The 23,669-nt window shown below is 38.1% G+C and overlaps 1 protein-coding gene across 5 annotated transcripts in view; it reads left to right on the top strand.

The window, feature by feature from the left end:
* The window catches only part of LOC132198179 (rho GTPase-activating protein 20-like), a 204,856-nt gene that overhangs the window by 169,827 nt on the left and 11,360 nt on the right, over nucleotides 1–23,669 (top strand). For all 5 annotated transcript variants that reach the window (XM_059622038.1, XM_059622037.1, XM_059622039.1 and 2 more), the window contains 4 exons: nucleotides 14,498–14,608; nucleotides 18,723–18,821; nucleotides 22,125–22,292; nucleotides 23,000–23,214. In XM_059622038.1, coding sequence (XP_059478021.1) covers nucleotides 14,498–14,608; nucleotides 18,723–18,821; nucleotides 22,125–22,292; nucleotides 23,000–23,214 — 593 coding nt within the window. The remainder of the gene's footprint in view (nucleotides 1–14,497; nucleotides 14,609–18,722; nucleotides 18,822–22,124; nucleotides 22,293–22,999; nucleotides 23,215–23,669) is intronic.

Raw genomic sequence — 23,669 nt, 5'->3', positions numbered from 1 at the left:
ATATGGCACACTGCAACTAATAAAAATTTTTCCTTCGCGGAATTGGCGTTGATGTAACGATTTACATATTAAAAAATTATCATATAATTTTATTTTAATTCAAAGGTAGTAATTTTCCAGGAATTTTTCCTCGTGTATGCGCACTTTTTGTGTCAGAAATAAGGCGTGTCCGTTCCCAGAATGAGCGCAGCTGTGTGATCATTATAAAATTTTCTAATTCATTCATTCTTTCTTTTTGTACTTGATCAAAAGCTCACTCTTGCTTTCAACTTGCTTGCCCTGCACGTGTGTCATCGACTCTTGAGAGATGCGACAAAAAAATAGTATAAAATGTTCATTCGGTTCCGCCCGTACTTATAATGAGCGACTCGAATATATAATTATCGGATGCTTTCTCTTATTAAATCCCGCATTTTATTATTTGTCATCGCGAAAGTCAATTGTTTCTCCGTGAGTGAATCGACCTCCTACGAATATTTGTCATCGCCCCTTTTATTACCCATATGTTGGAACGTGAAGCGCCCCGAGCTGTTCTCCTCAGCAAGGATACAAAGATTTCCTTGGTCCAGATTCGACGGAGCATGGCCTCCGATAGTAATTGTAACAGGAAGAGCCTCCTCATTTTGATATGCCTCCGAATAATTTATTCGCGAGAATCGTGAGTTTTCGAAATAAAATGCAGCCGGTGCGATATTTTATAATATAATGAAAATACACTGTTGTTGATTTTCCACAGGTAATTAACTCCGTGTGCATTTTAATAACCGGTTGCGGGAATTTTCGATTAATTTAATTCATCGACGACGTGCATTTCGGACAGGAAACTTAATTTGTTTGCAGCTCTTCGTCAAGGTTGTTCCTTTCTGAGACGCAATGCTTGGGAAATATATTTTTTTCTTTATATTTGTACTTGGCGTTTTTCTCGAGTCGATTGATGAGGCGCCGGGAAGGACAAACAAAGACGAGCGCGAAAAGCTTTTAAGAAAAATTAAAAGAGTAAACACAAACGTTTCGCAAATTCTGCTTTTTTTCTTCTTCAATACAAGTATAGAATGCTGTTAATTCTTTGCAAACATATATGCAAGTCTCTCAACTTGCGTAAGCCATTTCGAAACCGCACAGCAAAAATTCAATTTGGCCGAAAGTGGTGTGCTTTCGGAGCGGTGTGAGTGAATCATTTGGTATGGGAAAATTGGCCAAATTGCAGGCCAAGAAACCGCACGCCAATTGCACTCTGTGTGTTTCAACCCGTTCAAAAAAGCTGCGGCTTCCGAGCACGTCACGTGTCAATACACTTTGTATGTACTGCGATTTGAAAACGTATAAAATATTTGAAAAGCAGCCGTTTTTATTATAGCCGTCATCACTTTGTCAGATCGCAGACGGCGGCAATAAAAAAATTGCGAGTAAAAAAAATCAGATAATATAACCACTGGAGATTAAGTCGGCGCAAAAGTGGCCGCTTTGAAAAGGCTCGCAGAAAATGATGATCATGTGCGAAAGCAATGAGCTCTCGCCACTCGCTCGTCATTAGTACACATTTTATAAAAGTGAGATTAACATTCCGCGACGCCGAAAAAGCAGCAGCATGGGCGTGCCCCTCGGGCGATTTTTTCCTCTCGGCAGCAGCCGCGACCGGCCGGCCGGTCACTGATCCCCTCCTATGAAAAGATGAGATGCTGCTTTTCAATCCGACACCACGCGCCGAAAAAGTCATCACGCCGAATTATGCATACATCAACTTTCATTTTTCAATTCCGACAAGGACCAAATTTGGGAGCTGCCGCGCCGTCTCATCGCTACAAATTGACCGCCGGCCAATTTTTTTTTTATATAATGAGAGAGCGAAGAAAATGACGGAAGAGATTTTCGGAATTCAGCCGGATGTTTATCTATCTTTTTTTTATTGAAAGTTCCCACGCCAATAAACGCAGAAATTATAAAGTAAATTTTGGCAATTTTCTTTCACCTGCTGGGGAAATTAGCAAGTGGTGCTGAAGAGCTCCTTCAACCCACGCACGATTTCGATTACGGCGAGTAATGACCATTCTTCTAAGGTTTTCTTTTCCTTCTGGATAGGCGTACGTGCCTCACTCGGATTTTTGTTTGCTCCTCTTCGATTTTCACTCGGGTCGTCACGTTTCAAGGACGGCGGCGGCAGCTCGGTGGCAAAAATTGCGCTAGATTGAAAACGCGAAATTCGCGCGTCGAGCTGTGTAATTACGCGGCTGGTTCGATTGATTTCGGCCGAAATTACAGCACACGCTCTGGAAAATAATTGCGCGTCTCTCGTTATCGGCCATTTTTAAAAGGCTAACCCTTCTTGGAAAATAATTCGCGCTCACTGAATCACCTTGCTCGACCGAGGAAAACTTTGCGATAAAATTAATCCCGGGGCATTTCCATTCATGCCAACGGCTCAAGGAAATTCTCCTCGTTTTAAAAGGCGTATTCGCAGTTGACGTCACCAGTTTAAATCGCATAAATATTAAAGTAAATCGTCCAAGTCCGGCGATTTATTTGGGCTCCACGTGTGTGACTACGTGCGATTTTTTTGCGTTATGTAAAAATCGTGACCGGAAAAAAGTGAAATCGTACTTTTTTATTGCCTCTGATATTTGCGAACGTGCATTGTGTACTGTTTCCAAACCACACACATGCTCGGCCCCATCTATATAAAAAAGAAGATAAATAAATTGCACCTGTATTCGGTTGAATGACCCCCGCACGAAAAATCTGCATTCATTTGCATTGTACGTTTTTGTATTGGAGTGAGTAGCATCAATTTATTCTGACGAAAGGCTGATCATCGTGAAAAGGTCGTTCGGAATCTCAAAAGGTGACCCGAGGCGATGCAAATGAATTAAAACGCAGCATTATTGTTGGCTGCTGACAAAATGGGATGCTTTCACTGCGCGCGAGAGGAGCAGCTCATCCTGTGAAATTGAATATTAATGATTCACCGGTGATGCCCACACGAGAGTGAAATTCGTTATTGTCATGTCTCTTTTCTTCTCGAAAGAGGAAGTCGTAAAGAGGGCTTCGAACGTAACTGTGCAATAAAATTGGTCCATTATTTATTGAAATTTCGACGCGCTCTGCCGTCTCTATAATTTGTTTATTTTTTTTTATTATAATTATTACCATTTTGTTTAAAAAATAAATCATTGTTGATTTTTTTATAAAAAATAAGTAAAAATTAGAATTATATTTTTTAATTTTAATCAAAAAATTTTATTTAATGTATTTATTTCCGTTAATATTTGTGATTATTTTATGCATTTTATTAATTTAACAAATTTTAAAAAAAATGTGTAGAAAAAAAGTATTATATATAGGATATATACTTATGGTGCTCTGATGGTTACACGAATCAATTTTGTGTTTCCTAAAGGATACTGATGACAGTGATGACATTGTTTTGCACGTTCTGAAATTATATTGCGTCTTTAAATAAGATAATACTGTAAATGCCATTCAATTGTGCTCAATGTAGTAACATTACATTAATAAAAAAATGATATAGTATAGAGCCGAAATCATTTTTATTTGTAGAAATTGAAACCGAAAAAATGTCCATAAAAACCAAAGAAACAGAGAACGAGAGACATGAATTTTATTGGCCGTCTTTCCAATCCTGGCCTCGTTTTGCTGTGTTTAAAAGGATCACGAGAGAGTAATTTTTATTGGATGAGGATTTCGACCGTGAACTTGCAATCGAAAGTAATGAGAAAAAGATGATCTCAATCACGCCGAGTGAATATATAAAACCCGGCTGACGATGAGAGTCTCACTCGCGCTCATGCACTTTATATTTTTATATCCTCGGCTGGTGTGCAAAGAACGGCCATAATATTATTCAACCTTTCAAATATCATGTCTGTGAAGCAATAAGCAGCAGAGCGGAGATCAACGGCCCCGCGAGCGTCTCGACACTTTAGTATCTAAAATATAGCGGCCGCTGCACAAATTCCTCGCATAAAAAACTTTGCAACAAACAAACTTTCTCGCCCTAGATCAAAAAATTTCGACCTCTGGGCAAAATACCACTTTCCATTTCGCTTCAAACGTTAGAAAATCCCGACCGGTTGTATAAAACTTGAACGATTAGCACCACAGGTGGAATTTCGGAAATGATCTCGAAAGTTGACATAAGTCGTCGGTTGATCAATTAATTTACCTAAACTTGTTATGAGTTTTTATTAATCCCGGTAGATCGCGTGCTATAGAAAATGTGACGTAATTTGCTTTCGCTTGAAATCAGTGTTGTAATTCCCTAATTCCGTAGGTGAGAATCTTAATTGGAAATGACACGGAAAATGACACTAATAGATTTGGAAATAATTGGAAATAAATCAACTAAACGCCAGGCCAGCCAAAAAAATTGGATAATTTAATAATATCCTTCTTCATTAATATCAAAGAGGACCAATCAGATTGACACGAATGATATATATAATTTAAAAAAAAAATGAAGCCGTTGCATTCAGAATTAAATGATTCCTCGAAGCGAGACGGTGATGAAACCCGACCGTTTGATTAATAAAGATAAAACCCGGTGCTGCTGAAATATAAATTTTTCTACTCCGCTCACTGCTGTGTCCGAAAGTTGAGCATTTGCGGGACTTGATGGCGTAAATTTATATACATTTTTTTTTCATTCAAAACACTCCGCGCATCTCTCCCCACGGGCGTTTGCCCATAACTCTTGCTTTTTACGGCCGACACACCCATTTGCAACAACGGCGGGAAATTCATTGAGGAATATAATTTTCCGATTTATTGCCGGTGAATAGTAATGAGCCGGGTTCTTGACCGGCACGCTCTTTAATTCCGAAATTTACAGCTCGCAGCAGACGGTGCGGAAAAAACAGATTCTCGTGCGGATTTAATTTCATTCAACAATAAAATAAAATGCCAGGTATTGTTATGATAACGTTTAATGGTAAATAGAATTAAACGGCGGCTATTCACGAGTAAGAGATTGTTGCACGCAGGCAGGCGAGTATGACACGACTTAACAAGTGCTATTGTTACAAACTCACTCGGCAAAGGAGCGGCGCTGCTCGCGCTGTCTGCTAAATAAACAACCCACCTGTTATTATTATGCAACCCGCCAGCCGCGCGCCGCAGCGAGTTGTGAAAATCTGCGCCAAGATCACGACACGAACTTGGGTTGTTTTACAACTTGATATTCTCTGACGCTAAATGCACACATTGGTGGAACATGATGATGGAATTATACAACAAATTAAGATTTCCAAAATATTTAATAATTCAGAAAACCAAAATAAATAACTTCCTAATTTTGATTCCATTGATTTGAAATCCATGGCTGGATGAAATTTTGTTGCAGATTTAACTTGATTCTTTAAATGAAGCTAAATAAAATAAAAATTATGTTTCAATAATATATATTTTCTTTTCTGCACAATTTTTTCTGCAATATAAAAATATTCAATTTTTCAAGTAAAAGGTTAATTATTTGGAAGCAGTTAAATTATATTGCAAAGATACTTTCAAATCTCATGCCAATATTCACACTCTCATAGAAGGTGAAACCGCACATTTTCCGAGAAACAATTTGCGAGCAGTAAAATCATAATTTGATGATCCTCGTGATATCAGTAACGGATCTACCTGTGACTCATTCACTATATAACTCGCAGTTTGCAAACTTCATTCAGTCAGTCAGGTCTTGACACAGAAATATTTCCTCGTCTCCTCTCTCTCGCCTCCATACATTATTTCTCGTCGTCAAAAATTATACCGAGAGCCTCGAGACTTGCATGCGTCAGCGAATTTTCGCAACCTTTCCCGGCGCCGTAATGCAAAAACAATAGGATTAATATTCAACGAGCGGTATTAAAATTTCTCTCCGGAGGCCGCTCCTTAATTTCTTTTCCATTTGATTCATCCATTCATCAAACACATAACGAGCTCATGACGAAAAAAAGTGTGTGTATTGCGGCTTGTGTACGCCGAGCAATTGTTCAATATTTTACTACTACAACATCGAATGAGTGACACTCGATCGCCGGCAAGCTTCTCGGATGTCACGGCGTTGAGATGGGCAAAAACACTCACAATGTGTGTTAAAATATTAAAGCTGCTGCGCGTGTGTTTTATTTTGAATAAATTTCATACGGTGTCGGACAAGCTGCTGGCAAAAAAAAAGGAGGAGGAGAGGAAGCTGGTTTTGATCAAGAGTTGATTCAGATTATCCGTGCGGTCAGTTTTAATTCACTCATCTCTGACGTCCTAATACACGCCGAGATGGAAGTGCTTTGATAAAATACGTGGAGGAAATCGACACCGGTGGGAAAACTACATACATTATCCACAATCGGTCCTCCTCTGTGAGTTTTTGACTCCAAAGTTGGTATGAAATCTGAGATAGTTCTCAGTCGCTTACTGAAGTGGAACAAATCTAAGTCGATGTAAAAAAAATACCACAAAAATATTATCTCGCCTTATTTTTAGTTCATTTTTAACCCAATTAATTTAATTGCAGCTGATCGCGAGAAAACCGGTAATAAGGTGACCTTGGATATAATTCACTTCCTCGGCAAATCTGTTTTCCTGTTATACATCGGCATATCTTTTTCTTATCTCCAACCATGTATGGCACGGAGGAAAAAAATTGTAATCACCTCCGGACATATAAACAACAATAATATTATAAAGCGTAGCACGTTTGCCCTGAAGACAAAATGTCATAAATCTGTCGATTATTATTTGCCATATAAAATTAATTTGATATGCAGAAATTTTTTAATTACATTGGAGGGAAAATTCGCATGGGAAAAAAATAGCCGCACGCTTTTGCTTTTTGATTTATGCTGTTTTCAAGCGTCCAGCGAGAGGCGTTGTTCCGCCACAGCCAATACAATGCTGGTAATTATAAAAGTCCCTACCAAAAGAGCGGCGAGATGGAATTCCAATCGTCGCGCAGATGCCGCGCGATGTAAATAAATGCGCAAGTTAAATATTGAAACAAACTGGCTGACCTTGTGAAAGCATGCCAAGAAAATACAAGGAAATTTTTACATATATGTATGTGTACCTGTTATATAAAATGCTACTTCTCTCGATATATTTATTTTTCAAGCTTCGTGGGTTAAAAAAGAACACACAGTCGATTTATTTATACACACAAAGACAATTAATTATGACATGCTCGCGCACGCACCGCGATCGCAGGTGATATTGTGTCGCGGTCATGATGTAATAATATGAAACAAGGAGAGTGCTGTGTGCCAGCTCTGGCACAAGAATTAAAAAAGAAAGAATGTTTTTTTTAATGTGCGCGATAGATAGAGCTGCCGAGCGCCGCTCTAGGGCTGGCAGGAATGTGAACTCGAATGTATGTAGGAACATTATTTATTTATTTGATATTACAAAAAGCAACGTGTGACACACTTTGTGTGATTTGCTGCGAGTACGCTTGGGGACGCAAAAAGTTGTACTAATTGTTGCACAAAAGGTTCAGCCGGCTGTGAAATTAATGATCCTGCTCAATTAATTAGCGTCACTTTTGATTTACATCAACCTTGGTGCAAAAATTTCAGACTGTGCTGTGCACTTTTCATTTTTGAGACCTTCTAAATTTAGAAATTTGAAAGTTAGCGTTAATATTCAGGGTACCATAAAATAAAAAATTCTGAACTTAGTGGTTTAATTTTTTTTAAATACTTCAGAATTTAAATTTATTTATTTATAAATTATTTAAAAAAAAATATTACATTACTTTTATACTGAAATATTTGAAGCTTAAATTATAAGCTTACAATCTGTAATATTTAAATTTTATTTAAATTAAATGTTGATTATTAATTTTTTAATTAAAGTAAAAAGATGTAGCAGCACAAATTATGCGTTGCCCTTCGTCGTAGCAACATCAAAGCGGAGAACGCCGCTTGCACCAAAGGTCACTGCGGTGTGCAACCCGAGATGCACCCCGCCGGCCAATCAGTCTCGGACAACCATATATCCGCGTCCATATATTATTTCAATTCACTTCCCATCTATGTCGCAATTTTATACAAGGGGAAATTCCTCTCTCAGGGCCGAATGCGCTTTTTGTTCTCGCTGGAAAACGTTTTTTCGTCCCAAATTGCAGCAAAAATCCGAATCCACGGTCACGTGACTTGCAACTCATTTATCCTCGCTGACCTTCCTCAACTCGCTCCGTCGGCAAGCAAGAAGAGAAGATCATTACACTGTACCGATCTCGGTACGTGCGCGAATTATCAGCGCCTCAGAATCCACGTGTGCTATTAAAATAATGCTGGCTGGCAAATTGACGCCCTCCGCGTGTCTTTTGCATATGATTTATGCCCGAGAATATAAAGAGAGAGAGACCGGCCGACCGCAAAAGCTGCAGGAGTGTTATTACTGCGGCACATCGATAATTTTGCGCTCGGACGCTCGCGGAATGCGCCGATCTCTGCGAGCTGATTGCCAAACCAGTCGAGCTGCAACCGATCGGTGCCTGCAATAATTTTTGCTCAATTAGTCCGATTATTCAAAGTGTCGGTCGGTCGGTCTGCCGCTCGGGGAATTTGTTTTGTTTGCGGCTGTCAGGCTGAAGAGGTATTTCACGCGCCGGGACAAAGATCGAACGGGTTAAAAGGTCTGTTTTTGTTTTGTGTGGCAAGGTGAAAACTGATTGACGTGCAGCCTATTGTGAAAAGGAACACAAGCGGATCTCATTCTTTAATTGTAGAACTCAATTCAAATAACTCGGCGTTTCATTTCTTACTAAAGAAATAATTCAAAATTTAAAGAACTTCAATTGATAAAAAAAAATCAAAGCCGTTAAAGAAAGATATTTCAGAATATACAAAATCTAGCTGAAAAGTTATGATATTTTTCTGTTTATAAAAAATATTTGTTCTTACTTGTGATCCAATGTATGTCTCCAATAACTCCAATTTGAAACAGAGAAAGTTTCTTTAAGAAAAATTATTTTATTGACTTTCACGCACAAGTAACATAATTCCTAAATAACTAAAACATGAAGATAATTAGAAGGCAATTAAAATCATTAAAAAAATTTATTCCTCCCGCGAAGATACATAAATAAAAAGTTGTTATATTTTCATATTGATTATGAAGCTGAAGAACATGCTTGTAGAAGCCAAGTTCAATGCATCGCACATCATTATTGCGATGGCCGTGTTTAATGATTGCACTAATAAAACATGCCATTCTGTAGCCGGCAAATTAATTACCTGCAGTCTTGAGGCAAAAAGCGTCTCTTCTCCACTATTTACTGCGGTTGAAATAAAACATGTGATTGATCCGCGCCTCACCGTTGTCGTCGCCAACGACTGATGGCTAAATTAAAATAATTAAAGAGGCGGCGGCGGCGGTACGTACAAAAAACCAGCTTTGAGCATTGCCATAAATCATCGCATTAAATTGCAAAACCGAGTGGCGCGGTTTTTGTTCTCTGAGCGGTGAGGAGGCAGAAATGATAATTTAACCAACGAGAATAGCGTGTATATGTTATTACATTAGGAGTTGAATGGCCTCGTCGTGTGGGTACAGCGAGAAGGCGATTTCGCTCTCTAATAAAAATAAGCAGAGCATCTGCTGCTCCATTCTTTTATTTTAAAACTCGCATGCGCTGCCCACGAAACTTGAGACTTAACATATGCGCGCGAGGAGCCTAATTGGGAGATGGACAGCCCGAATTGATGGAGTCGTCAACGCGTTTAATGACACCGTTGGAATTTGACACGGCAGTCGCCGAATTCAGATCTGAGGTGATGATTGTTTAAATTTGCAGTAGGATTGGCAAGGCCCAGCGGCAGCTCTTCAACGACATCATTTGCAATTGTAAAAGTTTGGCTCACATCACAAGCTCATAATAGTCATAATATTTATTTAAAAAAAAAAAAAAATTAAGATTATTCATGATTCCCAATTTTTTTTCAATAACTATTTTAATATATTATTTAATCAAGACTTTATGAGTTTTATAGCAAGATTATTACTATAAAAAAAAATTGAAAAATTTGTGAGTTTCTGTTTGAATTGCCCTCTCTTGAAAAGTCATCAACCCAAACATTGAAGTAGGTTCTCCGTAGAATCAATTACTTTTTGTCCAACTTTTTTTGCTTGAAAAAAAACGAATTGAATTGCTGAGAGAAATGACACACCTCCAGCCTTGAATTTTACAGACAGGCGTGTCTGGAAACGTTACTTTTACTCTCGACTGGTGTCAGACGGCGATTTCTGCACGGTTCGCATCAGTGCAGCCAGAGTGCAGATCAAGTCAGATGACTTGCATCTCCCAAAACACATGTGTGGCATTGTTGTGTCTGTTGCTTTCGTTAGTTGGCTGCTCACGCCGATTCCCGGAGACTTAGCCAAATTGAATGGAGCGAAAATCGTGCAATCCGCTCTCGATCATGCAATGTGTATAGGGAATGTACAACTCTATTGTGCGCGGGGGGCAATAAAGCAGGAGCAGCAGGCGGAGAAAATTACCACGGTGTTTGCGCTCGCGAGACGCATAGGTGGTCTCTCTTTCAGTCTGCAAATTACATTTGCACAGTGATAAGTAACAGACGAGATTATTAAAATTAAAAGGCACGCTCTTTATATTGCCCGATGTAATTACACGCGCCGAAAGTGGATTTTTCGCTCTTTTATGGCCCCCCACGCCGAGAGTGGTGCTCGCGAAATTCTTCTTCTCAAATTTGCTGGACAACATTTATCTCCGTCCTTAATTGCCCGCGCGCAGGTTAATTCCTAGAAGACTCGGCAGCTCCTCGACTTTCAGTCTCAAGATTTATGACCGGAGTTAGTATTTATATAAAAGTGCTGTGTAAGAATAGCGCATTTGCATGTAAATTCAATGACCTTGCATGAACGAGCCGCTGCTTATTGTTAATATTATTCACTTAAAAATTCCAACATAATAATTATCTGGAGGCACACTCAACTCTGGCGTGCAGCACACATGCAATCTTGCCTGCTGTATTAGTGTTTTGCATCAATTTATTATAAAGCCATGCACATGTAACCGTGGAGCAACGCATCAAAATTAAATTACATTGTTGATTGAAAAGCTTGAATAATTAAATTTAGAAATTTACATGAGCTCAATTGCAAATTCAATTTAATTCTCCCATAAAACATGAAAGTTTTGATGTAAATTATTTTCTTTTCTTGATCAATAATTAAATTCACACACATATTTCCTTCAATCAACATTAACAAAAAACATAAAATTAAATTATATAAAAAAAAATGGTAATTTACAATTATTATAATTTTTTGCAATCGTTTGTTTCCATTAGCAATCATTATCAATAATAATTTTATTTTTACATATTGAAGCAATGTCATTATCATTATTCTTATTATTTTAATAAACGTCAAGTTTGTTTTAATTAATCGAACTGAAAAGAAATATCTAAAGGCTACAAGTGCACGGTTTTTATTTTCTTTACCTTCATATGCGGTGCAACAGGTTCCACTGGACCATAAAACATCAAGTGCTGCTCATTTTTCGACCACACCTAACTCCCAGTCAGTCACACTTAGGAATCTTTTATTAAATAACGCAACACAACATGTAAATAAATAAACCGATGATTTTTTGCTGTCATCAAACCACCGTTTTATTATTGTCGAGAGAGTGAATTTAATTAGACGCTTCTCGCTTTACTGCTGCTCAACCGGGACAAAGATTTTTTAATATCGCGAAAACCGTCGGGCTGAGATGGGCGCCTGATTATTGTTGCTCAACACTTGAAGCGTTGCGCGCTCCTCCGTGATAATGATGCTGTGATTACGGCGCAGTTGAAGGTGATGCTCATCGCAGCTACAGTGATGTCACTTTAAAATACCACCTGCAGCAGGATGGAATCGTGAGGACATAATTTTATATACACACACATATCTGCAGAATAAATTTATCTCGCGTGTGATGCAACGGAGAGAATTGACGCGGGCGTTGAATCGGAAAGTGCAGCCAAGACATTCAGCACGCCCTTTAGGTGCAATGCACGTATGGTGCACACTTTTACTGGCCTCAAGTGACAATCAAGACTGTTACTATTATTATTTGAAATTATCTCAATAAACAACAATATTTACAACAAAATTTTTTAATTATTATTATAATGTATCAAAAAATTTATACCAAAAGTTTTTTATACCAAAATTTGCAATCAATCATTCAAGCTCGTGGAAATTAAGATCTTTTTTTCATCTTTTATTAATGTATATATATATTGTAATTTACATTATTGTCTCATTTCAAATTTCAAAACGTCGCCATCAATATTCACGCAGCGACTCGCCAACTGCAAACACCACATAAAGTTGCTGCGCCTGTTGGATGCCACACGTACACATTTATGCATACATTTATTTTTATTAATATTTTTACAATATAACATCGGTGCAGAGAGATGTTGAATCGTTTTGTATTCATGCATATTTTTTCCATACACGCTCTTTTGTAACCGTCTCTCGAGACAGGAGGATCGTTCATTAATAATATTATGACGTGCCAATATTATAAATATCGAAAACGGCCGTCGACTGCATATGAAGTGGCGTGGGCGGAATTCCATTTCGCAATATTCGCGTCTGTATAATATCTTCGGGACGTTTGAAAAAAAAAATAAAGATGAATATCCGCCTCTCAAATCCGATGGATAAATTTTCATGGTCTATCGTCCCAACACGATTCGTTATATATGAGAAAAAGTCAAATGGCGATGGGCGCCGGAGGCAAAACGCTTTTTAAAAAGTTGAGAGACATTGGCGAAATCGAGCGGCGACGAACGGTTTTTATGGTTTTGGCCGTCGATTCGCCGGCGTGAGTTGCGAAAATTCCGTATTTTTTTACGACACGGTCAAGTGTGAATTTTCACAGCATCAAAATGCAACGGGGGCATAAATAATTCAGCGGCCAGTAATGCAATCGATCGGTGGAACCGTACGCGGATGTGGCGGCGGCGGCGATGAAATCAACCTTGGCAGTGATGGGAGTGCAGTAATTTGTAATTTAGCAACTCACTATCAGTAGAAACTATGTATTTAGATGTTAATTCAACCTGCATTTATATATTATTGGTTAAAGTTAAAGATATGTAAATAACAATAGCTTTATTTAATTTAATATATTAAATGTTTCTTAATAAAAGGGTCCTAATATAAATTTTTTTTTAATTTAAAGAATTATTTTATTATTTATAATTTTAATATTGTATTTTTATTCAATATTTTTGATTTTTTTTTTTAATGAAATTTTTGCTTTACACGTTTAAAAAAAAATTTGTTATAATTGATTTTAATTTTTCTAATTAATAATTTGTAAAACGGTTAGAATTGGTCAATTTGAATAGATGAAAATGAAATATGGATGTTGCTTTAACGTAGCTTGGTCTGTGATTGAACCATGTAGTTCTGAAATATTGATGATTGATGAGCGACAATTAATATTAATAAACACACTTAATGGATTTCTTTTTATCCTCACTGGCACACATTGTTAAATAAATATAGTTAGTTGTCTAATTTTCTTAGAAATATTTTTAAAAAAATCTCCTTGCAAAAGGCCAGCCGTCATTTAATCAATCGCATATACATGATTCGATAAAACATCCTCCGCCATGCAGTAGCCTCAAAGCCCACTCGAGTCGAAATCAATTAAACTCTGTAATTAAAATCGGCTTAATTGCACCCGTTGAAATCACCGCGGCCAGATGCGTTTCGTTCCAACAGGGCGTTGCTCGCTCCTATGCTAATTCGGTGCAATTTATTAGGCAATTAGCCGTCGCGAATATCGAACCGTAATTTCTCATTAGGCATATTTATGGCGCGCGACAGATGCTTATCGCGATGTGTTTCGCCTTTGTGCGTCTCTCTCGGTGAACGTGTAACAATGCTTTTGAATAAAAAAAAATATAGCAATTCCGATCGGCGATCGAGCTGCGATAAAATATATTTATGCGGCGGCCAACACGGATTTCAGACGACACAATGAGATCAAGCGACTTCATTCTCGTTGCCAGGCAGATCCGCGGCCGAAGATAAATATTTAAAAATCCAAGGGTGCCCCCTTTTCTAATTACGAAACGCAACCCGGTGGGTGGTTATTAATTGGCCACATTCGTAATTATCGTCCGGCACAATGACAAAACGAGAGAAAAACGCAGGCTGGGCCGAAAGGAATTCCACGCAGAGAATTAACGAGCGCGTGTGGGAGCAAATTGAGAAACTCGCTCGGGCTACCAAATTTGCATATACACCTTCTGGCTGCTCTTATTAATCTTCCAATACCTGCAATTATTATTGCCCGGCCTGAGTTTCAAATTGGCAATGCTGCTTTTTCTTTGTCAAGAGCGAAAATAAATGCTAGTTACAAAATAAGCACTGTTATTTATTCCATATTTTTTTTTTTATTTGCAGATAAATTACTTTTTTTTAATTCTGAAATTCTAATGTATTTTGATTTGTGTTGCAGGTTCAACGATTAGCCCAGTACGAGAGCTACTTTGAGGCAGCCCTGGGAGCCACTCGCCATGAGCACCCGGACTTCGAGGACCTGAATCGAGCTTCGGCCAAGGCCAAGCAGGTAAATTACCCATTGACCTGTTGACCCGTCGCAAAATTTAATCGTATAGATGTGCGGAGAGTTAATTAGCACACGGGAAATTCTCGTACACTTTCCTTTCAAGCATGTAAACTAATTTTTGACAGAAAAGTCTAATTTAAAAGATTACTCATTTCTAAAAAAAAAAAAATTACTGACTTATTTGTAATAATTAGATAGAGAAATCCGTTTAGGCTTGGAGGTAAAAAATGAAGTGAGTTGTTGTGTTATTATAAATGCCAAATGTATAACATTCCAATTGAGCAAGAAAGAGCAGGGACTTGAGAAAATTTCATAGAGGAAAACGGTCGAAATTGAGTAACCGCACAGGCCGCGCGCGGACAGGAGAAATATTATTTCGTTTTGTTGGGCCAACGAAATATTCCCATGATTGTTGAGGCGCAAAAGAAACATCTCTCATGACCATGAAAGTTCTCTGAAGGTGACGCGCGCGCTGAAAATTACGCAAAATTTACGTATTTGTTTTTTGCTTCCTTCCCCACTCTGCGCTATAAATGCAACAAAGCACTTTAATTAGCATACATGGACATGCAATTTGCAAGCTTATCAGATTGTGCACGTGGAAAAGGAAGACGCCAGAGATTCCTTCGCGTGCGCTGCAATTTCGCAAACGTCCCTTTGCAAATTTTCCCTTGGTTATAAAATTAACCAAGATGTCACTGCCCTGTGCGTCGCATTCGTGTTTGTCCGGCGTGGAAATTTTTCGCCAGGAAAGGGATACGCGCATTAACTAATTCGCAAATGTGAACAATGGAACTGCGCCGCACAAAACTATAGCACACGGAGACCGGATAAAGAGAGTTAAGTGCGTTGCTGACAGCCATTGCTTGGTGGCATAAAACTAGGAGGAGAACGCCCTGCGCGCTTTATTGCTCCTGATTGGGCGCTATTATCGCAAAAAAGGTTCTTATCATCAGCTGAGATTTATCTCGTGCAAGTTATATCACAGTTTGGTCATAAAATGTTATTGAAACGAATAGGAGAAATTCTTTGAAGAGTTTCATAATTTTTGGTAGCAAAATTCCTTTTCAAAAGGCAATCAAACTAAAAGCTTAAAAGTGTGTAACTAAGATATTTTATTTTAAATTTAGATTTAAGAGAATTTAATATAATTAAACTTAAAGATCAAGTCAAAATTTAAAGAAAAAATTAAATATTTAATGCATTTTTTTTTTATGAAAAATCGATAATTTTACGAATTATTACAAATTAGTAACTTATCCCACACAGTAAATTCCAAAAATTTACTATATTACAGCTTAGAAGCTTCAAACACCTGTTGGCAGCAGCAATTGCCCAATCATGCTTGTTGCATTCCTCTATGAAGAGGGTAATTTTGTATGGGAAACGTTTATGCTATTTCCAGCGGCATTCAAACGCTTCTACTTTCGCACACAATGGGAATAAAAATTAACTCCGTCATTGAAACCTATCCACGCGAACTTAGAACGATGAAGGCTCCTTCACACTATAATTAAATCTCCTTCAATAATATGCTTTGCGTACAAAGAGAGAGATAAAGTTTTAGTGCAGGGAAGCACCTTCAACCGCTCGTTAAAGTGTGTCTGCAATGACTTTGATTCAATTGCATGTCAATTAAGCGAGCACCCATAAATTAAAAACGAGAAGTAAAAAAATCAGACGAACACCCACGGCCATAATTATATAAATTAAAACTTCTTTAATGCCAAATTCAAGCTTAATGAGCGCACTTTTTATTATGACATCATCCCTTGACCAAGCTAATTCACGACCAGAACTTTAATATAGAAAGGAGATTTTTTTTTTAATTTTTACGACCTGCATCTTGCCCTTGAATTTGATGTTTATTTTAGTGCAAGTAAAATATTACACCTTGATGAAGGTATACTTTAATTAACATCCTGTTCAAATTAGCCGCGCTTTTTATTATGATGCAAAGAGGTCGACTGGTAAAAAATTTATAATTAAAGTGTTTTTATTTATTTTTTTACCGAAGTTAAAAACATTTACATCGTGTCGCGAAAAACGAAATAGATATTAATTTCAACTACGAATATATGACAAAAGGAAAACGCCCAAAAGTTGCGTCATCCTACCGATAAGAAAAGCTGCGTAGAAGATAATCTAGTGGGCAGATTTATTGCTAATATTTATTGCCTTTATCCAATTGTGTTTCACCATTGTGTTCATCTCTCTGATTCAATTTAAATTCCTGTTGAGAGAGAAATCTCCATATACGCGACGCACGCTAATAAAATTATTTTCTCCCTCATGTATATATTTATTTTTTGCATCGAGTTTCATTATTCGTATTACTTTTCTGCGTGTCGGCTTCGGTGAGACATCCACTTTCCACGAATCGCAGAGTTCACATTCTCAGAATTCCATACCTGCCTGCGTTAAGTCGGCGACTAGCATAATTTTTCAACTTTGCCCTGGTGTGTCGCAAAGTCTGTCAGTCAGTTCAAGGCGCTCGGGAGCATCAAGTCTGTTAAAACTGTCGAGAAGTGACGCAGCTCTTAAACTTGCAGATGATGATTGGGTCACAGTCGTACCTTTTTCGGCGAAACACCTTTGGAGGAAACCGCACCAGCCCAATTTTGGGATGCATGGCGCTTGTCTTTATGGTACTACTAGGTATAATTAAATTAGCAAATTACCTGTAATTTTTGTTTGAACGAGAAAAACGCGACTTTTTTCTCTTTGATTAGACCTGAAATTTCATAAACTGGTCTGACCATCAAGTTAAAATTATTTTTGGCAGACTGAAAGATATTACAAAATAACATAATAAGTATATAGTCCGGAGAATTAAAAAGCCAGATTAATTCCTGATATTTTTTTTAAACAATTTTGTAACGAAGGGATATTTTAATTTGAAAATTCCAGAAATGAAGTAAATTTTTTCATGGTCGGAAGTACTATTGCTATTCGTAAACCATTTATTTTCACCTCTTGGATTTGCCTTTTAACAAATTTAATTAAAATGTTTCCTCTCGGATCTTGTCAGTCAGAAAATTTATTAATTTGGCCTAAATTACTAAAGGTCACTAAGGGGCCAGAGTAAATCAATCCGAGTGCAAAATTATGGTTCATTCAAAAGGCGCAACGAATCCATTTGAAAAAAAAAAATGAGTTGTTTCTAATTGCAAGCCTCATACTTAGTCAAAAGGTCCATTAATTAAAAATTAGCAGACAAACAAAAACGGATGTGGCCGTTGAAGGAGCGTCTCTCTCACCAAATCCTCTCTCTTTTTTTTCGCCAACGGAATTTATTTTCCTCAGCGCGCGGCTGCGGGATATTTTGGCGAGCTGCCCCTGTGAGCGCGTGTTTTGTTTTCTCGCCGAGAGTAAAAGATGAGCCCCATCATAATTCCAAGGCCAGCCCGTGTATAATATGCATCTCCTCAGGTTATGGCAGCGAACACACGGCAACAGAAGAAGCGCGCACAACTATGTCTCGAAGATGCTCCCTGAGCACACCGCCGCGGCCTTGACAGAGAAAATTGAGTGTCTCATTTTTTGCCCCATTACATTTTTAATATAGAATCGATTGGCTGCTGCGAAATTGGAAATAGACAAAAGTTTTTTATCATAATGGGCAGCCGCAAAATATAGGGTAGCAGTGCGGATTTTGGTGCGTGGCCACACCAACGAAATTGAATTCCATCAGAAGCCTTGAATCTGCCCGTGACATTCAACATTCAACCAAGTCGCAGATAATCCGATTAGAAAAAAGAATTGTGATCGAACTTTTTTCATCTCGCAACCTCTGTTTAAAAAAAAAAAAAATTGGCAATGATGTATTTTTTTATTTGCTGTTTTTTGAAAGATGAAGCAGAACTGAAATGAGCAGATGCAATTAAAAGAAAAATTTTAAATAATTGATCAAGATGTACTGGTTCAAAATATCCCTTTATCGCCCCATGCAAAGTGATGCCAAGTTAGCAAAATAAATCCACGTGGGACCCTCGACTTGAGATTGTTATTTAAAAAATTTCATTTTGAAATCAAATTAGTTAGACACATGAAATATGACACTTTAAATTTTACCGTTTATGTCACTGATTTTTTTTATCTTTTGTGATTCCAGGCTGTCAAACGGACGCAGGAGGAAAGCGATTTGGAAAGGATTCAGGACCTTTTCCCCAATGATTCCCTGTGCCTATACGAAAAAGATGCCATCACAATGGTAAGAAAGATTATTTCCTGCAGCACTTTATTTACAGCCAAACATTTTAGAGCTTCCTGTTATAAGTTATACGTTCCCCTATCTATAACCCCACTGTACATTTTTATATTTTTAAGCACTCTAGAAAAACATCTTGGTCTGACATAAAAAATAAATCCGAGTGCAAAAGGTGCCTTCGTTGTTTTTCTTTTTAATTTTTTTTTCACACACAAACCGTGCACGAAGATCTCACATTTCCTTTCCTGCATCTCGCAGCAGCAGCACGACTTTGCTCTTTAGTGCTGTCAAATTTGACGCGTAAAAATTACTAACAGGTTGCAGCTCAATTTTTTTCTCCCTCACGCCATCGCCGAATATGAATAGCCAAAAGGATATTGACTGCTACGCTGATGCAAATCTAATCACCGTCGAGGAGTGTGATGAATTTTCATCCGCTTGTGTTTATTTTTTTTTATTACGGAGAGGAAAATGAGATGCGCCTCAATCAAGCCGCTGCATGCATTCCGATCACGTTTCGTTTCGAAAATTAAATGAAAAATTTTACGTCATGAAAAAACGCGAGAATTTTGAAACCGGCAACTTCCCAGTGAATAAATAAATATAGAAAAACAAAAAAGCTGCATCTTGCTGGCAACTTTCTCTCGGGAATGCGAGCCGGGCCTTAATTAAATGCGCGAGAGTTATATAATAAAAAATAGTAAATAAGCGCTGAGAGATAATGATACAGGTGGGGTCGATCGAATTTCCATAATTTTACCAGATGAGCGTGCCGTGCCGTTGCGCAGTAAAAAAAGATTGACGAAAAGCAATAATTGAGATGAGAAAGTGCGCAGAGTTCGATTCGTCTTCGGCAGAGCAAGCAGAGGGCAATCAAATGATATAATAATTTGAATCAATGACCTCGATATATACGTGTGAATGCAATTATCTGATGCAGGTATTATGTCATTGGCTCATTGAAATGTGAGAGATTGTCTCTGTTCGGTAATAAAAGAGTTTCACTTTTCTTGATGGTGCCCCATGAATCGATAGGAGCTGCTCGCCAATGGAGCAACTCATAATAAAGCTCGATTAATTAAAGTAATGTATTTTTACGCAATGAGTAATTTCGAGCCGCCAATCAGATTTCCAACGGCGTAGGAAGAAGTCTGGACAGGGAGATTTTATCTCTGCTAAGGAAACAAAATAAAAAATTGAAAATAAATGGGGTTAAAACTAAGCTGACACACTGACGTGAGGAATAATATGCGAGTTAAAAGGCATGAATTGTTAACTCAACTGTAAAATCGACTTGCTAAACAAAGATGTAATAAACGTAATGGTATTCATATAGTTTAATATTAAACGTTTCCCAACAAATAATAAGTTTTTCTTCATAAACATAAATTTCCACATGAATGTGAGACGCGTAGGATGGCTGCTGCAAAAGTAATAAATAAATTAATTTTGTAATTTAGAGTCAAAATTTTAATTTACATAATAATCAAACTTCTTTAATGCATGAAAAGTTTTTGAAAATATTTAAAAAAAAAAAAGCTTTTTTAAAAGAATTCACAAAAAAAATCTAATTCCACTAGCGAAAGATCAAACAAACCAAACAAGCAGTCTGTATTTTTTGCACTGAAAAGCTTCTTCAGACACAATGCACATTTACAGAGGAGCACGTTTTTGCGCTTTTTTTTCTTTTCGCAAATAAATTACTGCATGCATTCAAAGAGACACGCTCGTGCAGACTTGCTAATAAATTCGCGAGCGGCAGAAAAAGCCGCTCTGCAAATCCTTTTAGGGCGGCAAAAGTCATTAGATTGCGGACTGCGGTGCTTGAAGGAGCGTATTATTCAATCGTTTCTGCTGTTGCTGGAAAAAACTCGCAATAGTTTTACACACGCCGCCATATAATCGAGGGCTTAAAGAGAGTCGCTGCTCGCCGAGAAAAGAAAAAAGCGGCCGCATTAAGAAAGACTTCCGCGTGCTGTAACCTGTTGTTAATATTATTATACACACGAGAGCAAAAGCTGAATGAGTAAAAAGGCTGAAAATTTTTAATAATAACACGTACCTGTCCGTCAGCGGCGAGCATGCGGCGAATGATGGGAGCAAAACATTTTGTGAAATTATAACAGTATACCCAGCGGCTCGAAAATAACTCGCCAAAGCTGCATTGTAATCAAATTATAAACACCTCTGTTTCGCTCTTCATCGTTTTTGTATTATTACGCAAGAGAATAATAAAAATTTCGGGACCTTTAACTCGGCGACGGGAAAAAATTAAATATTATGAATGATAATCGCCGTAGCTTGGGAAAAAATCTGCAAAAATGCATACGACGGTGAAACAATTTTTGAGAGGCATGGAAACTGTTTTGGGAGGAGGAAAGTGGCGCCTAGTGGGTTGGTCCCGTTATCCGCGCGAAATTTCGGACGTGTGTGGTGCGCCTCGAGTATGATCTCATTCCTGGCGCAAATTGCCATGCATGCTGATGCTCCGGCAAGCGTAATTGGGGTTATAAAATGAGCAAATTAACTCTCTTGGTGCTTTGCATTTTCCGTATATGGCGTTGTTTTTGCCGCTCAGCGCGAAATGCTCTCGTTCTGATGATTATAATAAACACACGTGGTGCGAATTTTGGCGGCGTTTTTTTGTTATGATTTTATTGCCTGATATAAATAACTCGCGGGGATTGGGGAATAAACTAGGGGGTTTATTTCCAAATTCAATTTTATTACACTGGCAACGCAGATGAAGAGAGATGTGGCCGCAAGGTGCTCGTTTATGTTTCAGAGAGATTTGAAGGCTGAATTGGACCAATTGAAAGGTTCCTGCCTCTGATAAATGTTGTTGAAAATTAATTTTGGCCGTTCTTTGTGGATTTTAGAAGAATGTGTGCTAAAAGGTCAAGTCTGACGTGCTCATCAAACTCAAGGAAAAATATAAACGGCACTTGCTTAGCTGAAAAATCTCAATTTATTTATGCCCACAGTACTAAAATATACAAAATGCTAGAAGGAAAATGAAGCACACTGACCTTCATTGTAATTTTGTTGTTGTTGTTATATATTTTAATTAATAAAATTTTATTTAAAAACCTATACCGTGACAAAAAATCATCCATAAATAAATTTTAATCAACATGAATCAAAGATGAATTTCCGCTCTTGACATATTTAAACATTTATTAATTTACATAAAATATTTCCCCGATTTCTTTAATTTTCTCCAATTAATTTAGATTTTTATATTTTATGCTGTTAACTGTGTATAATTGCATTATATGCTTATTTGATCTAATTTTATTTTTGCAGAAGATGAAGGGGCTGATTCGAAAGCGGTCAACGACTGCTGCCCGTCTCCAGCGAGCGCTCTCCACCAAGAACGGCAACAACAAGGATGAGTCGACTGCCAGAGAGGAGGCCAACTCGAGGCCCGAAAAGCGGCAGTTCCTCATGGAAACGGCCGTCCAGTTTACGACCGTAAGTGAATTTTCCCTCGTCAGCGCTAAAATAAAAAATTAAAGCCAAAAGAAAGGAGACGCGCCTCTCAGCACTTTTCTAGCTCGAATCGCACTACAACACTTGGCCGCGAGGATTTGTCATTTATTTGTTTTACTTTGAAGCATACCCGGCGTGAAATACGCCCCTGTGTTTATACACTACGGCTCGTATGCCATCCAAAGATTACATTACGCCTCTTGAAAAAGCTGAGAGTGCGTCACTGCTCGTTTTGCATGCGTTAATGTTGCGTATACGGTGCCTTGGCGACACGCATAGCACTTTTTATGGCCGTCCGGACCCATATTTAGACGCGCGAGCTGCACATACGTGCGTCCGACCGACCATCAGGATCTCGCCTGATGGCACGTACCGGGCAGCTCACACAAATAATGTGTTGAGAAACGTTGACAGTGACCATAGCGCGCAATTGAACCTGCCAATGGTGACAAAACTCTGTTAGAAAATTGCGCTCAAACCGAAGGATTTCACAACAGGCAAAACAAAACTCTTTTCCAAGAGTTCAATTTTTAAATGAAATAGAAAATAAAATAATCAAAAATTCATAAAATAATAAAAGAAAATCAAGAAAATCAATCTCAAAATATTGCAATTAATTATAATTTTCAATCAATTTTTATTTTATTAAATATAATTTACAATATGATAGCTAAATATTTGTCCAACAGGGGATGCAAAGTCAAGAGAGGCACTTGTTTTTATTCAACGACATGCTTCTGGTGGCCAAAGCCCGGTCTGGAGGCAACTTCAAGCTGAAGGAAAAGGTGCGCGTTTCCGAAATGTGGCTCGCTCGCTGCATTGACGACGTCATCGAGGTGCAGAGGTCGCAGGAGACCTCCCTCGTGCTAGGGTGGCCCACCACCAATGTTGTCGCCACATTTGGGTAAGTCTGAATTTATGATAAATATTTTTTCTATTTTCAATTGTACTGAACCCTAAATTTTATTTAAGGGTTGATTTTGATAACTATTTTTAGTTGCAATTCCGCAGTGAGTCGAAACCAACATCAAATGTCCATCAGCTCAGTTTAATGCATCAGACTTTTTAGAGGAAGTGAATTGTCGTCAGTTGGGTAAAGGGGAAGAATCCATTTCAAGGCACCCAAAGGTCCATCCTCTGTTCCCGGCTGTTTTTTTTTTCTTCGCTGGACGCACTTAATGAAAATGTGATGAAGGCATGTTTCTGAGGGCAGCTGCCCTTCTTTTGGTGAAAACGCATTTTCATGCTCTCACACGAGTCTATGAAACAAATAGTAATGATGGCAACGACTAACGAGCCCTGCGGTAATGAGAACACCCTTTTCTCTGTGGCCGCGGACGATTCTCACACCCGCGTGCA

Source organism: Neocloeon triangulifer, unplaced genomic scaffold (assembly GCF_031216515.1).
Source record: "Neocloeon triangulifer isolate White Clay Creek 2 clone unplaced genomic scaffold, ASM3121651v1 ptg000012l, whole genome shotgun sequence".
Classification (NCBI taxonomy): Eukaryota; Metazoa; Arthropoda; class Insecta; order Ephemeroptera; family Baetidae; genus Neocloeon; species Neocloeon triangulifer.
This window is presented reverse-complemented; position numbering and strand designations above follow the sequence as displayed.